General features: G+C 40.2%; 1 protein-coding gene across 5 annotated transcripts in view; it reads right to left on the bottom strand.

The window, feature by feature from the left end:
• Positions 1 to 1,357: 1,357 nt before the first annotated feature.
• LOC121689554 (zinc finger CW-type PWWP domain protein 1-like) overlaps positions 1,358 to 24,051 on the bottom strand; it is a 35,267-nt gene continuing 12,573 nt past the window's right edge. For 3 of the 5 annotated variants that reach the window (XM_042069436.1, XM_042069440.1, XM_042069439.1), the window contains 7 exons: positions 4,160 to 4,238; positions 3,960 to 4,039; positions 3,579 to 3,618; positions 2,981 to 3,331; positions 2,495 to 2,596; positions 2,239 to 2,334; positions 1,358 to 2,144 (listed from right to left, as the gene is read on the bottom strand). In XM_042069436.1, coding sequence (XP_041925370.1) covers positions 1,699 to 2,144; positions 2,239 to 2,334; positions 2,495 to 2,596; positions 2,981 to 3,331; positions 3,579 to 3,618; positions 3,960 to 4,039; positions 4,160 to 4,238 — 1,194 coding nt within the window. In that variant the 3' untranslated portion in view covers positions 1,358 to 1,698. The remainder of the gene's footprint in view (positions 2,145 to 2,238; positions 2,335 to 2,494; positions 2,597 to 2,980; positions 3,332 to 3,578; positions 3,619 to 3,959; positions 4,040 to 4,159; positions 4,239 to 24,051) is intronic. The other 2 variants (XM_042069438.1, XM_042069437.1) reach the window with 2 other exon arrangements.

Raw genomic sequence — 24,051 nt, 5'->3', positions numbered from 1 at the left:
TAGAGATGGAGGGACCCCCTACACCATTGTATTAAATGGTGTGGCTTATTAAACCGAAACCAAAAGTAATGTGTAGGGCGGCCTATAATGCCATGCCATGTATCAATTTAATTTGTAATGGTGTATAAAATCTCATGCCATCAAAATTATTAGAATATTTTCAGAACATGTATTCTGGAAGTCTTTGTTTTTGGAAGAAAAAGGGATCAATAATTTGGAGATGAGAACCCCTTGTTGAAGATCTCTGCACTAGACAAGAAGACAAGCCGGAAGAGAGGACAGCACATAAGCACACTGGTTAGGCCTACCTCAAAAGGCCAGAGAATCCTTGAGAGGACATGAAAACCAGCACAAAGACAAGAAGATGGATGTACTATTATATGAGAGTCCAAGTGTATTAAACACTGTCTAGCTGCACAATAATAAAAGACAGAAAGATAGATTATTATTATAAATTCCTCAGCATACAGTATGTATGTATTTTAAAGTGTGGTACTTCACACTGCAGTCATTTCATCATTAGAATGTATATAATATGATTAGCTTGCCTCTCCAACCCATTTACGCATGAGTGTGAATGTCTGAGTGTGTTTGTGTACGTGGACGTGTACGTGGCCACACATCTGTGGGTTCCTAAGTGTGTGTGTGTGTGTATTAATAATTCATCCTCACATTGAGCTAGAGTCCCTGGGCAGATTGGTCCATTGTTCCGTATTTCCTGTTTTCTTCCTTGTGTGTTTAATTGGGAGAGCTTCTTTGTGTATGTGTGTGTGTGTGTATTTATTCATGGGATTGTGAGGTCATGTTTGATACGAGGATCCCTCTCCATGTTTGATTTATCAGTTCTTTTTACTCTGTCCGATTACTTCTATCAATTTCTTTTCGAGAGACGCACAGCAGGAAGCCACTGTTTGACTTTCTTTTCTTCTCTTGGTCCTTCTCGCTGTATCATCAACTAACATATCTCACTTGTGTTTTCTCTTCCTCTCGATGTGGATTGTTTTATTTTTTTGACCAAAGGGGTAAAACGCAAATAAGCAAAATATTGTAAAATAAACCCAAGCTCTGCAGAACACACACACACACACACACACTCCATCCTGTCTTATCTTTGGCAGTGTTGGCCAAGGTTTGTGTCAAATGGAGGGTGGAATGCAGTGGGTGTGAAGCTTTCCTGATCCGCTCTACTAAACAGGGAAATCCAGTATACACTTGACTCTCTCTCTCTCTCCCTCTCTCTCTCTCTCTCTCTCTCTCTCACACACCCACACATACATACACAGAGAGAGTAAAATACTAATTTTACTAATTTTACTAATAATATAATAATAAAATAATTGACCAACAGACAACAGTGTGTAGTTAAAATGTATTTAAAATGTATAACAAACAAATCATTGCAATATTTCAGTAAATAATTGTAAATGGAGATAAATGAACATGAACATGAACAAGTGCTTGAAAATCCCTGAAGATTAAGGGTGGCTGGTGTAACTAGAGTAAAAGAAAGAAGACACTCACATCTATAAGGAGCGTGAGACCCCAAAAGACAAATGAGGAGAGAGAGTAGAGATAGTGGAGAAGTGAGGGGGAGCAAAAATGAGCAATCAGAGATCTATATATCTATCGGAGAGAGGTACATTTTAGGTTTGTGAAGTCTGTACGGCACATAAGTGTGGTGTGTATGGTTAGTCACCTCTACTCTTCAAAGAGTATGGTGGAGAAATCCTCCTCCTCCTCTTCTTCAGCACAAGCGAGTCTCTTCATCAGGTCATCCTTGCAGCCCATAATGTCCAGATCCGTGTCCAGGAAATCAACACCATCATCATCATCACTCAACCCCAGACCCTCAACCATACACTTCTCTGGCTCCTGTCTCTCTTCTGTCTTCTCTTTTCCCGCTACTTCCTCATCCTTTGCTCCCTTCTCTCCATCCTTTTTCTCCTCTTCCCTCAATTTCTTAATGCTTTCCTCGACCTCCACTAGAGTACCTCCCTCTGATTTTTCCTCTCCATCCACTTCTTCCTGCATCCGTTCTGTATCCTCTCTCTCTGTTTCCTTTTCCTCATCCCTTTCTTCCTCCTGGTAACCAGAGACTGTATCAGGACTGGTTTCCACAGCACTATCAGGTACTGCCTGGTCACCTGTGAGAAAAAAAGAGACATGACAAGGTCAAAGGTCACATCAGGTCACATGACAGTGAGCACCTCTTAACAACCAACTAGTAGCCTCTCTTACCTGACTCTTTCACAGGGCACTGCTGTTGTTTTTTCACCTTTCCCTCTTTACTTTCAGTCTTCTCCTCATCTTGTTTACTAGGTGTAGTCTGCATCTCTGCAGAGAGAAAGCGAGAGAAGAAAACAAAAATTATTACTTAACTTAACGATTAATTAATTAATAGTTAATTGGCTCATTAAGGTACTGCCTGGTGATCTGTGTGGTCACATGAGTGACTTTGAGCACCACTTAACAACCAATCAGGAGCCTTTCTTACCTGACTGTTTGGCTGGGCACTGCTGTTGCTCTTCTCCCACTCTATTCTCAATCTTCTCATCTTCGCATCTATCTGGCTCATGTGTAAGAAAGGTTACTTTCACTTTCCAAGAGAATGATGTGAATGACAGAAGCATGAGGACCATGAAGACAAGTTTCAAAATAAAAGCTATAGTTCATTTATTTTACTACCATGTGCGCCTGAAGAGACACATACTTTTCCTCTTGGGAAAAATAATATCATGGCCTCTATTGAAACCAATTGGCAAATATCTTAAACAACGGAGAACTTTACTAATAGTGCATGGTTTTATGTGCCTCTTAAAAATATAAACAACTTTTGCTCAATCTATTGTCTTACTCCTTTTCTGACTTTGCATCACTACCTCTCTCTTCCTCCCCCTCTTCCTTCCTTCCACTCTTTTGTCTATCCTTGATCCCTGGACAGCCTTCTCAGCTACATTTCTACCAATACTTTCCATCTCACCTATTGTCCCTTTCTTGCGTGCGAGGTTGGCTCCCTTCTTCTGGTTGTCCTTTTTTTCTGTTCCCTTCTTTCCTTCCTCCAAGCCTTTCTTCATGCTCTCCTTTTCCTTTTTATCTTTTGCTGGCTTCTTCATCTTATTCTCCCCAATCACTTTCTCGTTCTCCTTATTTTCAGTGTCTCTGTATCGATCTGCCCCCTTCCTAGGTTTCTTTATCAGACTCTTCTCCTCCATCTCACACTTCTCCTGTTTATTCTCTTCATTTTCTGTCTTTCCTGCCTCTCCTGTGGTTTCTGTTTCACTCTTGATCTCTGATTCTCTTATGACGTCCTCTTTCGGTTCCTCTACTCTGTCTGCAAATTTGGAGAGGGAATGAAACAAATACATGATTATTGACAAGAACCTATAGAGATCATTATGAGAGGCAATACTCATTGAAGAGTGGGCCATTTACAATAAAAGGTGCTTTTAGTACAGACTTTAAATTAAATTAGACAATCGCATTGCATTGCAAATCGAAGAATTGATGAAAAGAAAATGTGCAGACTGTGACAATACAACCTTTTCTTTGAAAATGGCCCATGTGCTTGTGATGCTTACCTTCTGTCTGTTTCCTCTGTTTCTGTGGACGCCCCACCTCCTACCAAAGTCATGCAAATAAAATCAAAGGTGATTTTTTTTTTACACAGCTAGTCTGAGAGACTGCGGGCCAAAACTCTAAAAGGGGAATTCTTGCTATTTTTCACATAGCTCTCCATTTTTCAAGCTCCCATGTTCATGCCTCCAGAGTGTAGTGCTGTAGTTGCCTGGCTACTTCAGCTGTTGACTGCAGCAACTCTAGGTAGAACGCTAGGTAAAACCGATTGTTTTTGTTTCTTTTTGTATCGACAGTACTCTGTGACCTCGAGAAACGGAGATCTATGTGAACAATCTATGTGAAATCCCATTTTAATTCAAGAGTGTGTATATGTTATTCCTGACCTCATTGCCAGAGTCAGAGTTTCCTCTCTTCCTCCCTTCATTCCCCTTTCCACTGGATTCTGTGAATAACGCTAACATTTCTACACACAAAGCCAAACATGCACATCAACAATACTGTGAGGAGTGTGAATGTGCATGTTCATGTGGCAAAATGAGTGTTTAAAAATGCACAACGCTTGTGTGTGTATGTGTGTGTTTACCTTCAATGTCACTATCCTCTTCCAAGTTCTCTCCATCTGTTGCTCGGCGTGTCATAAACCCAAACCTGTTCAAACGTTTCTGTGGGAGAAGAAAAGGTGAATAAAACGGAGCCATTTGTACAAATAAACAAACACACAAATCATGTGACACTACAGTCACACATTAACACAAAAAACTGATGTACACATCAACAATGTGATGTATGATGCACACTATTAAAGTATGTGATGTTGGGAACCAGCTCTACGTTCTATATGCTACGCTCTATCTATATCTATATATATATATATATATATATAAGGGCTGTCAAAATAATGTGTTAATTTCGATTAATTAATTACAGAAATAATAATGACCCAGTGCAGTCTGGCTATTGTGACTGAAGAAGACAGACGAGAAAGCACTGCTTTAAATGAAACATTCAGCCTAGTGTTAATTTTGTCACCTATTTTTAATTTAGTCTTAGTCTAGTGACGAAATGTCCTTTTTAGTCTTTGTCATATTTAGTCATTCAAATATCATTTTTGTTAGTCAATTTTTAGTCAACTAAAAGTCTCGTCATTTTAGTCTAGTTTTAGTCAAAAGAAAACTAAAGCTATCTTACTCTTAGTCAGTTTTAGTCAAAACATTTTAGTCTTTTTTTATAACAAATTATTTCTGATTACCATTTCAGTCAAATAGTGTTTCACACATCTCAATTTTCTAACAATATTGTGTGTCCACAGGGCTACTCGACTGTTATAATTACTCATTCAGATTTTTTTGTCAGTCAGTACATGCACAGGTAAGTCGAGCTACAGTTATAGCTCGGCTGGGATTTGGCCATAGACAGTAAAAGATTTGACTGGACCACTGTCATGATCTTCATAGACCAGTGTTTCACAAAGTGTGATCCGGGGACCACTGGTGGTCCGCAAGCTATCCCAAGTGGTCCACGAGCAGACGTGGTAAAATATAATATAGATGAGTTGTTTGCAATATTGAACCAACTTGTATGTAAATTCAAACTGTTCTACAACACTGTCTATGTCAGATATGCCAGTTTAAATCATATGAATCCTCTGACACAATTAAAGAAAGTGCAAAGAATAAGCAAGGTGGTTCAGTGAGTATTGTGTAGGCTAATATACTGCTAGGTATATTTTTTTTTTTAGCTAGGTGGTCCGTGCGTTTCTTTTTTATTGATTAGTTAAGTGGTCCTTCATCTGAAAAAGTTTGAGAAACACTGTCTTGGACCCAAGTATGAATGTTTTACTCCGCCACGCTAGATGGCGATATGCGCCCAAACGCAACACAAACTCTCAATCTTAGCTAACTTGCTAGCGAACTTTCTATATTAGCTTACTTGCTAGCAAACTTTGCATCATCAGTGTAACTAGTTAAATAGTTGACATTACTTGCTGAAACTTTTCGTATGGACATTCTGGGGGATGTTAATTTGTATATGAGAGAAGCTTCAACTTCTGGGTATGTAGCATTGTGGCATAAAGCCTAACTCTGGCAGAAATCTCCGGTGTTTTTGTTCCATGTAGTTTCCTGCTGCAGCCACAGGTTTTCAGCAACAGCACGTAGACTAGCCTACAGGAAAGCTGCTGCGCATGAACCATGAACTCATTCGGAATATTTTGAAAAGGTAACAGCTATTCTGTCTTCTCATTTTGTAGACGAAAATGGAAGAGAAATTTTATCTTAGTTTTTATTTCATGCAAAACATTTTAGTCTCGTCTTTTTTCATCAACAATAATGCATCTTAAGATAGTCTTAGTCAGTGTTTCAGGACATTAGTGCAGTCTCATCATCGTCTCGTCTTAGTCATGGAAAAAAAGGTTGTTGACGAACATTTTTCCTCTCGTCTCGTCTGACGAAATTAACACTAATTCAGCCTAGGCCTACGTTTTAAACAGAACGCACAGACCAATACTGTTGACAGGAGCATCAATCTACTATTTCTGCAGTAAGGAATTTCCGTTTCCTACCATAGGAGTTCGTCAAGTCTGAAGTAGCACTGCAATGCAAAACAATCCGGAGTTAGGCCTACGAGTTAGCACACTGATGATAATAATGCTAGCCGCCAGCCTTGTCAAAGTTAACTTTGCTAACATTTTGCTGAGCCTACCCTATGACCGACTAACTAACTAACCGACAAACTCCCTTAATAAATTGATTACATTTGTTGCACACATGAAACAAAATGTCTTCAAAAGTATGTAGAAGGTGGTTACATTTATATCCATTCCAATAACTTCACACATTACATTTCCGTTTGCACTTGTAGGCTATGCTGCTTTAATTTCTTTGCTCCTACTATTTAGTTTATTTTCTTGAACTGCTATTTCTTATCCTGGACTGCCACCTACTAAATAGAAAAGGCAACAACCTAGTTATTATGTGAATAAAAATCTACACATTTGAATGGCCAAAAAAAGGATAAATCACAGGTGGTATTCCACACATTACCTTGGTCTTAGGGTATCCTACTCTGCACATGTCATTGACAGTGAGTGGTAACTTCAGTCATTTGCATTTATCATGCAAAAGATCTGACACCAGGCACTATGCTGATGCCTGACCCAAAGGGGAAATTATAATAAAAGAGAGACACGTTGAACTTTAAAGTCTATAATGTTGGTTTGGCTGTTCATTGATTCACTCATCTGTAGGGCTGCAGCTATCGATTCTTTTTGTATTCGATTAATCTAGCACTTTATCGATCGATTAATCGATTAATCGGATACATTTTTTTTGCATTTTTAAACAACCAAAACAAATAATGCATAACGAAAATGACATGGCTGTAAAATGATCAAGCAATTGGCACAGAGGTATTTATTCTAACTCCAACATTTGGCTCCAAAACTAAGCCCATTTATTGCAATTTACCCATTTAGTGTTTATAATTGCCAGTGCCAACAAATAATGTTCAAAATGCTCTCTGTAAAATTGCAGCCTCTTGTGCATGACTTAGCTGGGCGAACAAAGCTGTCCATACTATGTTGTGAAGTGCTGGGAGGGAGAAGAGGGAACGCAATTTAATGTATTAATATGCACAACAAGTTTCATGCTGTAATCTAGACCTGACATCAAAGTAAATATCTGTTTTATGTAGATTTCTACACCTGCAGCATTTACCATTAGGTTACTAACAAATAATTTTACCATTAGGCTACTAAAAATAGCCTACCATTAGACTACTAACAAATAATTTTACCATTAGGCTACTAAAAAATAATTTCTGGGGTGAGCCTATTTGCTATGGTAACCTAGCAACCTGTGTGTGTTTGTGTGTGTGTGTGTGTGTGTGTGTGCACGCGTGCGGTGCGTGAGGGAAGATGAGGGTGCATGCATGTGTGTATAAGAAGGGGTTCTTTTTTAGCCATACTGTCTTGCAATTGAACGTGAATAAGCTTACTACTTAAAAACATCTAAGCTAAACATTATATCACGACATCGCTACAAATACAGTATGTGATTAAAATCAGCCAACATCAATGTAGGCTATAGGCTACGTAGATAGATGATAGATAGGCTAGATAGATTGATAGATAGCCTACTTAATTGACGCTTGGTGAAACAGCATGGAGTGGATGTTTTCGGTTCAGATTAGGGGTGGGCGATATGGACAAAAAATAATATCTCGATATTTTTTGTGATTTTGACAATAACGATAATTAGTCGATATCCTTTAAAAAAAATTTAGAAGTCTGAATTACTTTACAGCTCATTATTTATGAATAACATCAATACAATAATAACCAATAACCTATCCTGTGACTTTTTAACCAAATCAACCAATGCATTGTCACTCTATGACACATTTCCAATTTTGCCCACTTGTGTGTGTGGCAATGACATGGTCTAGCCAACTACATTAAAGAAGATGACTTGGCCTAACAGTTTCCCAAGAGAAAGTCTGAAGCTGAAGTTCCTTTCAAAAACCTTTACTTAGGATTCACTGTAAAACTAAGGAGACCAACAGAGTACATCTAGTTATTTCCTTCGATGTTATGTTTAAGAGAAATCATGTAGGCTAGCATTCCAAGTTACAGAATAGAAACTAATGGGTTAGCTTATGGCTAATGTATATGAGAAATCCCATAGAGATGCTAACGGTTAGCATAATCGATACACATAGATATTTAGAGCGAACTTCAGTCCATTTACAAAAGGGTTACATGAGAAGAGTTCTTTGTTTACAACTGACTATTAAAATACTCAAAGGCAAATGTTTTCTCTCCATATAATACCATGTAGGAAAAAATGTGACTCTCATTAATGCTACGTGAACAGAAGTAGCTGCACAAAATCCCAAGTAGGCTACGTCTGGATCTCGCTACACAAAATAAACATTAGGCCTGCGTGTGACAACGTGGACCCACTAGCGATCATGTGACACTTGCTCTGCTGCAACGGGGCTTCTCTTGCATACATCTCCTGGATTTAGTGAATGTATGCGGTTTCAATGCGTGATTTTGAGTGTTTTTTCCCCATAAGTAATTTAAATACTCGATAATGTAACATCGTTAAAACAACAATCACGATATTATCGCAGACGATATATATCGCCCACCCCTAGTTCAGATGCTTGTTTTCCTTTTTGAGTATGTAATGATCCCAAAACTTTACTTGAAAACTTTAGATGGCGGAGTCTATCTTGACTCCGCCATCACGGCAGGTAAATTCAGAATGTATCACGATTCACGCGCTAGTGGTGTGCTTCCTGAACAACGGTCCGTGTGGAACAATCAGATCCCCGTGCGTATAGTGCGCGTCATATGAATTTAACGAGTAATTTTTGTAATCGAGTTATTCGAGTAACTCGATGAATCGTTTCAGCCCTACTCATCTGCCAAACTTGTTTTTAAGATATGTTCATAGCAAAAATGGATGCATGCGATTTTAGATTAATTAATCACAGAGTATGTAATTAATTAGATAAATGATTTTGTAATCGATTGACAGCCCTAACACGGGCAGCCGTGGCCTACTGGTTAGCGCTTCGGACTTGTAACTGGAGGGTTGCCGGTTCGAACCCCGACCAGTAGGAACGGCTGAAGTGCCCTTGAGCAAGGCACCTAACCCCTCACTGCTCCCCGAGCGCTGCTGTAGCAGCTTTTTTTTACTACTTTTGCCTTTGTTTTTGCTTACTAATTATTCTTTATTTTTAAATGATTTTACCTTGTGTTTTATGTTTTCTTTTTATTATGATCTTTACCTTTTAACTATTCTTTGACTATATTGCCCTTCTATGCTTTTATTTGTTATTATCGTTTGGTTTTGTTTATGTAAAGCACATTGAATGACCTCTGTGTATGAAATGTGCTATATAAATAAACTTGACTTGACTTGACTTGACTAGCTCACTGCGTCGGGATTAGTGTGTGCTTCACCTCACTGTGTGCTGAGTTTGTTTCACAGATTGGGATATAGCATCCGGCCCGCACGGGAGTACAACATCGTCAAACTAAAACCTCAGCAATTTCCCCCATTCATTCTCTATGGCGAGTCTTTTTTTTAAATATTTTTTTTTTTATTGCAAACACCATTGACATTACAGAAAATGCAACACTACAACGACATGCACAAGAATACTACATCGGACAAACAGATGTACATTACACAAACACATACTGTAACTTAACAAGACATCACATTGACATGGCTTATTAACACACATAACATTAATAACAGAAAGGCTAAGGATGATTTGCGTCCAGGATGATTATAGATATGATTATCATAGATATATGATAGAATGGATGTATGTGTGTGAGTGTGTGTGTGTGTGCATATGTGTAAGGTTGGCTTGCTGTTGGGCCAGGAGGAGAGAAGCTGGAACACAGAGAGGAAGGGTTTCAGAGGAGAGGAGTTGTAATTATTCTGTTAAAGATGAGTGTAATAATAAGAATAACTGATTGCCTGACTGATTGACAACCTGGGCACCCATTAATGGCCACAGTTCCACCCAGCCCCGGCAGTTATGGCGATGAGCTAACAGAGATGAGGACCTGCGTGCCACCCATCCCCCCAGGCCCCCATCATATGCACACGTCCCCCACTACCACGACCAACCACACCTCGCCCCCAGACCTCCATCCAACACGCCACTCTTGACCTAAATATGTATGTGAATGGCTAGGTTGAGAGCTCTATCTAGTGTGTAGCATTAAAAGAAGTGGGCATGCATGGTGAATATCTGTCAGGATTTCCCCATGCACACCACACTTACCCTGTGTAAGATGTATGCCTCCTCTGTAATGTGTGCATTAAAATAAGTGAGGCATGCAGATAGACACCTGATGAGGTATCTACCTGCACTCCACCCTTACCCTAGCCTGTTTTGTGGTTTTGTTTATGTTTTATGAATGTTACCTAATATGTAGTGCAATTAAAAGAGAGTAAGCGTGCTGTGTGCTTCCAGGACAAGGCATGTGCATGAGCGTATGAGGAGGGTGCACAACTAGGGACCCAGGGCCAATAGATAACCCACAGGACCCAACCAATGCCAAACACACACAGCGACCCGCCAGGACCGAGTCTCCCAAGCCATTCAATGGGGCCCCGGCATAATAACGATGAGAGAGGCAGAGAGAGTGAAATTAGAAAAGTTATCAGAGATGTAAATAAAAGGGGGAGGGGAAGAAGGGGATGCTATTAATTTGCTATTAATAATAATAATAATAATAATAATAATAATAATAACAATAACATTAATAGTTCCAGCTACCATCCCCTGCCCAGTGTTCGAGGATATGTGTATCTGTTGATGAAGTGTGTTGGTGTGGAGATGGATCTCAGGCAAAGAGGGTCAGGACTGTAGGTAGGTGATAAGGGGGTACCAAGGAGAGGTTGTATCCTGAGTATTGATTACGTTTGTAGTTGATAGGTTTTCTAATGATATATAGTCTGTTAACAAGTTTTTCCAATGAGTGATGTGAACATTGTTCCTAGATTTCCAGTTCATGAGGATTGTTTTCTTGGCGATAGTCAGCGCTGCCAGCAGTGTTTTATTGCAAGAGTTGCTTAAATTGACTGTGGATGTATCACCAAGTATGCATAAGGAAGGGGATGCTGGGGTGTGACAGCCAAAGATGGAAGAGAGAGATTTTGTGACACTCAGCCAGAAGTGGTTGATTGGAGTGCAATGCCAAACCGCATGGATGTATGTGTCTGGGTTATTTTGTGTGCAGTGAGAGCATAGATCCACAAACCCCATTTTAGCCAATTTATGTGCAGTGAAGTGAAATCTGTGAAGAACCTTGTATTGTATTAGTTGTAGATTACTATACTTTGTATAGTAGATGTGAGGTAGATGTTTTTGCACATTTTGGACCAGAAGTCAGCACCGGGAGTAATTGATAAGTCTGATTCCCATTTGTGATATGGCAGGCCAATTGTTTTTTCTGAACGAGATATAATTTTGTAAATTTGGGAGAGTATTTTTTTGGGAGAGGGAATATTAAGCAGCTCTGAGATTGGTGGGGGAATGTCAAGGTTAGCTGTCTGGATGTTAATTTTTCCTAGGATAGATGATTTAATTTGCAGGTATTGTAAGAAGTGTTTACTCTCGATGCCGTGCTTCTGGACCAAACAGGAAAATGAGGCCAGATTATTGTCTTGAAGAATGTGTTGAAGGTGAGTGATACCCTTTCCCATCCATGTGTGAAAGTTAAGTGTTTTTTTATTGACGGTGAAATCTGGGTTATTCCAGATCGGGGTGCGAATTGATGGTGCTATAGGTGAATCAGTGATGTGGTAGAATCTCCACCAGGCTGTCAGAGTAGATGAAATTGTTGGGGCTTTGAAGGATGGATGTTTTTTGATTGACTGGCTGCAGAAAGGGAGATCTGAGATTTTAATTTCTTTACAGATTGTTTGTTCTAGGTCTAACCAGGTGTTGTCTGAGGGGGTGGGGTGTAGCCATTTGTAAATGAAGTGGAGCTGATTGGCCAGGGCATAGTGCTGGAAGTGTGGGGCCTCTAGTCCTCCCAGTGCTTTTGGTTTTTGGAGAGTGGTGAGTTTGATCCTTGGGGTCTTATATTTCCAGTAGAATTTAGTGATTAATGAATCGAGAGACTTAAACCAGAGTGGGGTGGGCTGGGTTGGAATCATAGAGAGTAAATAGTTTATTTTGGGCAGTATTGTCATTTTGATTACTGAGATTCTGCCCATGATGGATAATGGGAGGTTCTTCCAGCGTTGAAGGTCATCATCTATTGAAGTGAGTAGAGGGGAATAATTTAGGCTAAATAAGTCTGACAGCCTGGGGGAGACTTTTATCCCTAAGTAAGTGATATAGTTAGTGCAGAGTGGAATAGGTGAAGAGTTGGCCGTCACATCCCAGCTGTTGGGATGTAATGGGAGAATTGCAGATTTATTCCAATTGATTGAGTATTCAGAAATGTTAGAGAATGTGTCAATTAGTTTGATGGTTTCTTTTACTGATGTTGTGGGGTCTTGAAGAAAGAGAAGAATGTCGTCGGCATAAAGGCTGATTTTGTGATGCATATATGGAGTCTGGACACCTTTGATGGGGGGGTTCTGACGGATGGCAGCTGCTAGGGGTTCAATGAAGATTGTAAATAGTGAGGGGGAGAGTGGACACCCTTGTCTAGTTTCCCGGTGAAGAGTGAAACTTTGTGATGTTAGTCCATTGGTGATTACTGTGGCTGAAGGAGAGGTGTATAGAAGTTTAATCCAGTTAATGAACTACTCCCCGAAGCCAAACCTCCCTAAGGTGGAAAACAGGAAATTCCAGTTCACTCTATCAAATGCTTTTTCTGCGTCCAGAGTTGCTATGATGGTATTATCTTGAACATTTGTGGAGTGATACATTATATTAAACAGTCTGCGGGTGTTGGTGGATGAAATTCTGCCTTTAATGAAGCCTGTTTGGTCTGGGTGGATAATGGATGGGGTGACCTTTGCTAATCTGTGTGCTAGCATTTTTGCGATTATCTTATTGTCCACATTGAGGAGAGAGATTGGCCGGTAGCTGGATGGCAATGTTGGGTCCTTATTGGGCTTGAGGAGCAGTGAAATTGAGGCTGTGGTGGAACTAGTTGGAAGACGTCCTTTCTGTTTTGATTCATTAATCATTCGGACCTGGTGCTTTATTATTGGGCATCTGTTTCAGGGCATCAAACAGTTCTTGTTGAGTTATAGGTGATTCCAGGTTATTTACTTGGGTCTCATTTCTTTATGACTGGGATTGTTGATTTTTCTTTGTTACGTTGAATTTGATTTGCTAAGTATTTATCTGATTTATTGCTATGGTGGAAGTTTTCCTGCCTTAGACGGTGAATCATAAATTGAGTGTGTTTATTGAGTGTTTCATTGAGTTTAAATTTATGTTTCCTAAGTTTTGCCTGTGTTTCTTCAGTTGGGTTGCTTGCATTGGTTTCTTCTAACTGTTTAATTTTATTGTTGAGTTCTACTTCCTGTTCTTTTTCCTTCTTTTTTTGTATACTGAATATGAGATGATTCTTCCTCTGAGTACTGCTTTTCCTGTTTCCCACAGAAGGGAAGGAGATGATTCAGGGGAGTCGTTCACTTCTAGAAAGAATGCCCACTCTCTCCCAACAAAGCTGATGAAATTTGGGTCTTGTAAGAGGGATGTATTAAAACGCCATTTGCTAGATGGTTGCTGCTGGTTAGTTATGTTCCATTTAATTGTAACTGGGGCATGATCGCTAATGACTATGGGATGAATTGTTGAATCAGAGATATTTTCCTTATAGAGTTGCTGGTTAGAAAATAATCAATACGGGAATAGGAGTGGTGGACCGGAGAGAAAAAAGAGTAGCATTTGGAGTCTGGGTGCTGAAGCCGCCAACAATCGCCAGGCCAGAATCGCTCATGAACTGTTTTATTGTTTTTGTGGATTGCCAGATTCGTTTGCTTTTAGAGTGATCAGATCTGTCAATTGTGGGGTCTAACACTGTATTGAAGTCGCCTGCGATTATGATGGGACAGCCAGATAGAGTTGAGATGGAGGTGAAGAGGTTCTGAAAGAAAACTGGGTTGTCTGTATTAGGGCCATAAACATTAGCAATTGTTACAGGGACTGTGAATTGAGATGTTTATGATGACAAAATGTCCTTCTGGGTTAATGTGATGGTGGTGTTATGGATGAATGAGATTCTTTTGTTAATCAGAATGCAAACTCCCCTTTGTTTTGTATTGTAATGAGCTGAGAAAATGTGATTAAATTGTCCTGATTTGATACGGGTGTAGTCTGATTCTGAGAGATGAGTTTCTTGTAGGAGACATATGTCAGCTTTTAAACTATCCAAATGATTTAAGATTTCGAGCCTCTTCGCCTGAGATCCAATCCCACAGATGTTCCAGGTCAGGAATGTAAGTGATACCATGTTGTGATTGTGCAGTTATGACATTTTTTTATAAGATGGGTATTGTGTGTGTGAGAGTGTGTGCAGGTGTCAGTTAGATAGGAGAGGGAGAAGGGGGGTGGAGGAATAGGTATCTAATGTGGTGTGTGAATGAGATGTAAAGGGTAGGGGCTGAGAAGAATATAGAGAATAAGGAGGTAGGAATTTGGTTCTGGAGTGGTGTCTAAATTTCCTGTTTAGCATCGAAAACATACAGATCATAATTTGACTTTAGCCTATAGACATAATAAACAAACACAGACAGGACACACAAGCAAACATGTATAGACAAAACACAATGAATAACATTAAGCATTGAGAGAGCAAGAGAGAATGGGTGGGTAGGGGAAGCAAAAGGAGTGAAACATGAGAAGAGAGAAGAGAGAGGTGATCCAAGCATCAGTAGGATACAGTGGGTTAGAGAGAGTTGAGGGTGACAATGTTATAATCAAGATGAGTGTTGGCGTGAGGTATAATGTGCTATAGCCAGGTGGTGATATTAGGGTTGCGATACAGAGTTCCATTGACATAAAGTTTATCGACTGACAGAGCTGCTCGTTTGCCCTCTTACCTCAGTTGTTTCATTATGGGCAAGATCGAGGGCTCTTCTTCTTTCCTGTATTTCTTGTGGGAATTGGACGTTTAGTCCGAATGAAGTGCCTTTCAGTTCTTTTCCTTTGCTTTTGATGAATTCTTTGTGTTTGAAGTGTTCGAACTTGGCGATAATCGAAGGAGGTTTTTTATTGTCTTTGGAAGTGAGACGGTGTACACGGTGGAAGGTAATCTTGTCAACTGTTTCTGGTGGTAGTTTGAGAGATGACTGCAAGAATTCTTTAACTGCTTTCTCTGGGTCGTCAGGTGTATCTTTAGAAGTTGGCAGGGGAATTCCAGAAAAAATGAGGTTATCGCGCATGCTGCGGCACTGGAGGTCTAGGATTGTTTCTTTCATGATCCGGTTTTTGCGGGTGAGTTGATTAACCTGGTCGGATAAGTTTGTGATACCTTTGAGTTCACAGTTTTCTAATGCGAGTGTGTCGATCTGTGATTGGGAAAATTCGAGGCTGGCTTTTAAGTCCTTAATATCTGCGTGCAGATGTTCCAGTATTGCAAGTTTGCTGTTTATGGATTGTAATAAACTGACCTCGATGGATGTAGAAGTAGCACTAGCGGGAGGTAATAATTCTGGTTCAGTCTCTGTTGAGCCGTCGCGGGTGCATTTCCTGCTGGGTTCAGATGCCAAAACGTCCGGTGTTACCGGATATACGGTTTCTGAGATTCTGGGTTTCCATGGGTGGAGTCAGGTGGAGTTTAGCGTGAATATTTATAAACGGAGGATGTCGTGCGCGCGCGCCTAGAGAGCATTCATGAATCGTGACTCAAATGGAACTGAAAATGTTGGTAAAGAAGCTAGAAGACTACAGCAATTTTAACACGTTTTTGAATGTTGATATGGGTTATTGTGGAAAAACGTGACAATTTCGACGACCACTGGTCGAGTAAGTGTACGATTATGCAATTTGGCGTATATGTTTTGATCTTGTGTAGCCTAGACAGGCAGGCTACAGCCTATCAAATTGTCATTAGGACTTTCATTTAGCCCTGTTTAAATGGGCTTTTTAGCACTTAACGTTGTAATGTCAGTGGGACATCATGGTAGTACATCATCTGTTTACTTTTTATGTGTGTGATGTCCAATGAGTTTCGAGGTTTGGTCATGCATGCTTGCCTACACAAACATGTTAGCCTAGTTTGACAAATTTACTTGTGCTGCATGCCCAGCTACCTCTGTTGCCAAAACAGATCATTAAGGCATGCTTTATTGGACATTCTGATATCTTGGAGTCTTGTGAAATAATAAAACTTGTTTTATACAATCATGTTGTTATTGTACCATTAGGGAAGCAGGGCATCAATATGGGCCATGCACTTACAGTATATTGGTTATGTTTATCTATAAAGGTCATAACTACATTAAGTCAATATGCTTTATTACCTTACAAACACTGTCTAGCTTTACATGGATGATGCCTACTTACCAGGGTTTCCGTTGTCCGGTAATTACCGGAAAAAAATGAAATGTCCGACCAAATTAAATCTCTCCGGTCAAATTGTCCAATTGAAATGGGCTAATAATCCCGTCCCCTAACGCAATCTGAATTTGAGAATAAGCCTTAATATGTAAACTTATATTATACGTCATCTGGCTATGTTTTTAAATGAACAGGCTCTACCGTTGTTTAAAGTAAGCTATTAAACAACACGCATAGCCTACCCAGTAAACAAAATAAAGTCCTGGCGACGTCCCCTAAAGGTCCCCTGGCGAACGTCACCTCCTCGACATTGTGTAGGGTTCCCTTTACGTCCCGCGGACCTCTGTTCGGGAGGTTTAAAAGACGTCCACGAGACTTTGAGAGGACGTCCTGTAATGGTCACCGCAACGTTATGCGCGCAACGTTTATATTTCCGCAATGGTAAAAAAAAAAAAAAACATGAAGCGCGATTTGGTATGATATTACATCCTGTAAATCTCAGCGTTGCTAGGAGAGAGGTACACGGAACATGAACACGCATTAATGACTTGCTCTACAACTACGCAATCAACTTCACTCACCTCATATTTTCACGCATGTATGAAATCACGTCCTCCGAATGCATTACACTAATGATGAGTAGACATGGACATTTATACCGGGCTAGGATGTGCTGCTTTCACATCTACGGTGTCATTTTCTTAATAAACTAATACGACGTTTTAATGGGCATATCCCGTAGCATATTGTTCAAAACATCATCAGAGTAGGCCTAGGCTAGCCTAAGATAAATTGTTCAAACCATATTGTTTCAAAAAAGATTAAAAACTAATAATAGCCAAACATACTAAATGAATCGCAATGCATGCTGGGAAGCAAAACTCAACATGAAATAAAGTACATGAAACATAACTAGAATACATTGATGTTTTATCCACTCGTTTTCTTGGACCTGCTGTGATCAAACAGGGACAGCCTATAAATGTAAGCCTTTCTTCCTGGAACATTGCAGATAAAGAAAAATGTATCATTTTCTCTAGGCTATGAATGCTCTTTATAGCCAACTTTAAGATGAAATAAATAGATTCTGATGTTTCTATTCTATATCATTGTTTTATTAATAAACAGTAAGGCTCTGGTGAGGCAGAGAGCTTCTGCTCCTCGTTAGAAATCTCATCGGATATGTGCACTCTTTGCTGTTTCCACAAGGAGCTGCTGTAACATCGGGGACAGCTAGGCCTATGCGTGACAGTTTTAAACGCGAGCATGCGTCAAATAAATTACAATGACATTTAAACAAGTCATGAAGAAGCAGTATCCTTAATTCTTCTGCAATGTAGAGCTAGATCGTTTTGCTTTACAAATTAAGTAGTCACTTATGTTGATAGACAACCCTAAACAAATGCTACGTGGTCTGTTTTTAACATTTCTATAGTTTTATTGGTTTTATTGCATCGTATTCAGCTCCAAAAGCCGGTTCAGTCCCAATTCGGCCGTGTGTGTGTTTCTGAAAATAAAACAGATAATAAGTATGTGACTACGTTAAATAAACCGCTGCCTATTTAGATCATGCATCACGTAATGACAGTTATCTGAAGAAAAGCGCATTGTAGGCTAAGCTAGAAGCTAAGAACAGCGACTTTGCTAACATTTTGATAAAATCCCTTACCTAGTTTGTAACGTTATGCATGCAGACATGCTGAATTATGTAATTATGTAGCACATACATTTTGAGTTTAACGTTAACCCTTTTCCCAGTTTATGAAGTTGTGCGTCTATGAGCAAAGTAGACATATGGTTCTACTTTGCTCATAGACGCACAACTTCATAAACTGTATGATATGTTGCCTTAGACTACGGTAGGCTAATGCGGACGTGTAACGTGAAGTCGTGCATGGATGTGATGTCTCCGTCCTGCAGGCGGTAGCCAGAGCGCTCTCAACTCCACTGCCATGTGAGAATAAACAAACGTCCCCCCCATGTCCCGGTATAACGTTATTGTCGGGTCCTTAGGAGGTATTTGAAATGACCAAATGCAAATGTCATCCGAGGGACCTGACGGTGACGTCCCCAGAAAGTCCTGCACCGGACGTCACGCAATAACCAAACGATAACTTGATCCGTACGTCAATAAGGTCACCGGAACGTCCGCTAGAGAACATGGCGTTCGGGACCAATCGGGGACGTCGTGAATGTCGGCATGAGGTCCGGGGGACGTCCCGTGTTTGTTGGGTATGCTGCATTTCAAATAGGAAGCGCACGCTTAAAACGACCATGTTAAACAACGAACAAATGAGTGAGGCGGTTCAAACATGCCCAGGCCCAGGCAGACTAGCCTTAAAAGTTTTTTCAGAGGCCAGACGCGATGGATGATGATAAATTGGTAACGTCTGAAGCCTCAGCTGTCCGGTCAACTCCACCACCACCAGATAAAAGGCAGAAGTGTCGGGCTTATCTGTCGGAATCAGTGACATTGGGATTGGAAGTGGAGTTGCGGGGGGTGCGGCCGCTCCAAGACACTGTCATTCTCCGTGTATAGGCCTACTGGACATGCAAAGTGTTCTTTACCCAAAGCATACAGTAGGCCTATGCGTTCTCTGTCTATGATCTGCAGGGTTAGGGCCTCCTCGACGAGGCGATTACTGGCATAGCATTAGGGGGTAGTGGTGTGAGCGCTCATTCTTGTGTGTGCGCATCTGTGTTAAACAGTCACCACTGGAGATAACGTGGGTAGCAGCAACAAACAACGTCGCCTTTTTAAAACAACGAACGAAGCGGACTCTTGCTGTCCATGAAAAGATACTGGCTAGATCTTGTTAGGCATGTTTAACTTAGGCTAATGAACATGTTGCATTCTATACAGCCTGATTATGTCATTCTTTAAGCTACATAGCCTGTCTCCAGTTTTCCATAATTTGACTAATTAAGAAGCGATAATAGGATATTTGACCGGCATATCATCAAAATGTTCGGAAAACGAAACCTCTGCCAGTCACTTTGACCGGCACCATTTTTTTCTAGCGGAAACTCTTACATAAGTCCTTCAGATACACAAGATGAATGGGTTAATGTTATTAATGTGGGGTATGGTCATATAGAATCTGTTTATTCAAAAGGTAATGGTTACAAATGCAATTAAGTAGTACTTTACAAGAACCTATGTGCTCAATGAGGATGATTGGGGGGGGGGGGGGACTATAACATAAAGTTCATCAGACTGAGGTGAATGACTACATATGGGCTGATTATAACAGGTAGTAATCTGGCCCTTCAAACCCCAAATGAGTCATGTGATGCATAAAGGACCCCTGAAGAGTTTTTACCTTAAAATAACGTTTCCAAAATCATTTTGAAAGCCCATACACTCTTAATAGAGTTAATGGCATTTTGAGCAGGTCAGCTTTGAAAGTTTAGGTAGGAACAGTTAGGTCCTTCAGGTAGGAACAGAGAAACAGACAACAGAATTATGTTTATGTTCATTATAATATGAATTATTGCTTTCTTATTGTAGTGTATCATCAAGTTACTTAGTTGCCTGCTGTGATGAAAATATGTTCACCAGCACTCACCAAAACACACCACTCCACTTGTGTATTTGATGCCAGACAGGCTCATATCATGCTGTTCTATATGTATATGCCTATGAATTTACATTTTCGACCAAATCTGCTGTTATGTTCTATTCCCTAAGAATATTAGGCTAACTTGGCCAGACTCCCTAGCCTGACGTTGTCATACTCAAATTCTAGTCAGACTATGAGTCTGATACTGCTCCATTGGGACGTAATTATGGGTCGTGTTTCAACCGATACAGGGGGGGAATGCTTCTGCACTCAATTGGATAGACCTAACCAATCAGAGCAACAAAATAGCTTACCATGAGGTGTAGGAAAAAAACACACGAACCATCCTTCTTCTCCTATATCCCCTCCGTTTTTAAAAATAATTCTGTTGAACAGTGATACAGTATGCTACAAACATGTTAAACAGCTGGGAAAGGCTGTCGCAAATCCCTCGAACAGGTGGTCAATCAGAGATTTCAAACAAACGAGGGAACATGTCACAATGCAACAGCGCTGTTTTCCCTTGATGAAAGTGAAACCACCAGTTTTCCCACATCTCAACTTTGGCCAAAGTTTTTAGAAATAATAATTTTCAGTGATACAACCTCATTAAATAATATGAATTTTCCATATGGGGTCTTAAAAGCCATGTATCCTTCTAGCCACAGCGTTTTTGTTTCAAACATAAGCCTAATCTAAGCGTGCTCCGATGACATGATAGACCAGGCGCTGTTGCTCACCTGTCCATCATCGTAAAGCCTGATTTGATTGGTCCGCCCGATTTAGGGCGAGCATACTTCCACCACAATGGAGCAATGCCAGACCGAACTTCCCGTGGGGCGGGACTAAGTTCGGAATGGCACCCAGGCTACAGACTCCCTCTTACAATGTAAAATTAAAATTGAAAAGAATAAACTGCTGTACAATAGATAGACAGGGCACCCCATTTCTGCCCTTTCAAGGCTGATTACCCAAACTTTATTTTGTATATCCTTATCCTTACACACAATACTCTGTGGGTATTTTGGTATGATAATATTGTTTAACTTTGAGTTAATACTGATGTCAAGCCAATGTTTTTTGTCTTGAAGATAAAATGTGATTGCTGCCAGGGCTGGTAGGCCTACCACTGAATGTGTAAACTGGCCTGACACTGAAGGACAGTTTATTTGCCCTGGCTGTAAATAACTAATACAATAAATTGTTTTTACAACTTTTTGTGTGTTTAGTTATGTGTAGTAATTCCTATAGATTATGTCTCAGAATAACATATCACATGTGCATGAGGGCAATGACAGGATACCATTTGTTCAGAGTTAGGACATGCACAGGCAACATGGGCTATTTCTTGCACAGACATTTGTGTTGTAGGCTATACAGTGGGTCAATCTGATGTAGGCTATGTTGCTGCCTGGGCTAACATCACTACAGATGCACAGAGGCTAGGCTACAATCAAAACGATAAAAACATAATAGCCTAGCTAGGCTAGGACTACCATCAAGGCCTACTGTGTAAAAATCGACAATATCCTTAATGGTAAGCGACCCACTGAATCTGACACAAAGTTTTGTTTGACTGGCTGCGACACAAGATAACAACATTGATTGACGCCAAATTGCATCTATACTCGAACACGACATAGGGCCTGTCCACACGGAGACGCTTTTTAGGTTAAACGCAGAGGTTCTGCTTCGTCTTGGCCGAGCGTCCAAACGAATCCTGTAAACGCACTGCCCGAAACCGCACTTTTCTGAAACCTGGTCCCAGAGTGGAGAAATCTGAAACCGTAGCCCGTTTGAGTTCGTTTAGAAAGCGAAACCGCACATCCTGCTTGCGTATCGATGATGTCATCGCCACACCTCAGCTGCCCTGGACTTGCACTTATAGTATTGCCTAATAATACTAGTTTTCATACATGACATTACCTACGATTACACTCCGTTAAGATAAATATCACAACTGATGCTGCGCAGCGCCGATAGCTTATGACTTGGTGGACTGAACACTGTTTTTCCTGGTGTTTTTTTATGCATTCTAGCTACTGTCAGTGACGCGAGAGAACTTAAGTTATTAGGAAAGTGCGGTGTAAGTTTAGGCTACATTAATTTGTGCGTAGTGCCATTGTCATTCATTTATTTTACATGTCTTACAACATATATACATGCATTCACAGTCGAGTGAAATCAGATATAAGCATACAAAGACGCTTAGAACTCACGTTAAGCCGATGGTAGCACACTGAATGCGAATGCACGATTTGATGCAGGCAAAAGTATTGACTGTTACTAACGAAGGTTTTATAGCAATATTATAAATGTGGCGACAGAATAGCCTAGAACTTGGGTAAGCCTTGCGTTTAGTAGCCTAATTGCGGTGATAGCCAAAACTAATGTGAATCACGGACTATCCTACAACCAAAGAAAGTAAAGGTGATTAGTAGGCCTACCTGCATTAGCCAAATAAAGGACCGGACTGCACCCTTCACAAACCGTAAAATAAAGTTTATTAGTTTTACAGTTGACTACAGTTGACAGTTCACCATCAGTCCACACAAACAATTCTGGTTTCCTTGCACTAGCCATTTCGCCGTAGCCTATTCTGTCTGTTTTTAAAGCGCAAGTTTTGCAAGTTTTGGTGAATTTCTGTAAAGACACAGTGCCACCTATAGGCCTGAGGTATGAAGTAACGTGTTGAGTCGTGTTGAGATGGATCCGTTTGGACGCAAATATTCTTGATACGGTTCCAGGGAAGACGGAGGAAAAAAAGATCGGTTTGGTACGTGTGGACTAGGCCATAGTCATACTTTCCATTAATAACACATGACAACATCCAAAAACGTGTTACAACGCCGTGGTCTTCTACTTTCTTTGACAACATTTTCAGTTCCATTTCATTCACGCTTCAGCAATGGGCGTCTAGGCACTCGCGCACGACATCCTCCGTTCATAAATATTCACGCTAAACTCCGCCCTGGAAACTCAGAATCTCAGAAACCGTATATCCAGTAACACCGGAATGAAGAGGTTGCCGTCGGAAAAGGTGGAAAATATAAACCGTTTTTTGATGAGAGGTGTAGAGAGGTAGTAATTGTTTTTAGCAGAAGAGAAATAAAGTTTTGTATTCCTGTATGGCGAGTAAGTTTTGTATTCCTCTATGGCGAGTCTGAACAATACACATGTAATACTCTTTTTGTCCACTGGTGATTGTTTTGGCGCTGTTTTGCGTTTGCCATCGAAAACGGAATGAAATGTAGGCCTACCTGCTAACAATGTAAGAGGCCTATGCTGACTGCATCAGTGCTCAAAGTATTTTAAAAGTTTATCAATTAATTGTTAATAACGAACTAACTTCTATTCAAGTCATAATTCTGGGACTTTCTGGGATAATTATTTCTATTTTTTATTCACTCGTTCTAATGTTCATACAAAGAGTTCACAAAGTTCTCATCAGGTGACTGAAAGTTAGAATGGTGGTCATTCTCATAGTTTGAAAACTTTAAATTATTTGTAGGATATTCATAACTTGAGCTGTGTATGCAAAGACACAGAATTCAGAGTTCACACATTTTTAATAAAATATACTTTTGGGACTCCCTGCTAATACTTTTGGGAATGCAAATGCACTTTTATTAGTATTATTTCATTTTACACTGATATGGCATGATGACAATATAAACACAGCTAACAATGGTATTAAATTGCAATAGCCTATGATTAAATGTAATAGAATATTCAACTAAGGTAGACTGCTGTTGTTCACAGCACTAAGCTATTTATGGTTACTGATATACTCCGAGTCTCTGGCCCTCTCTTAGAGCCAGGCATAGTGAGCTGGCCCTCGGAAGAAAAAGTTTGGGGACCACTGGGCTAACTGAAAAACACTCCATGCCAATCTCTAGGTATGGTGAAG

Source organism: Alosa sapidissima, chromosome 18, assembly GCF_018492685.1.
Source record: "Alosa sapidissima isolate fAloSap1 chromosome 18, fAloSap1.pri, whole genome shotgun sequence".
NCBI classification, from domain to species: domain Eukaryota; kingdom Metazoa; phylum Chordata; class Actinopteri; order Clupeiformes; family Clupeidae; genus Alosa; species Alosa sapidissima.
Note: the sequence above shows the minus strand (reverse complement) of the source record. Positions and strands in the feature narration are given on the sequence as shown.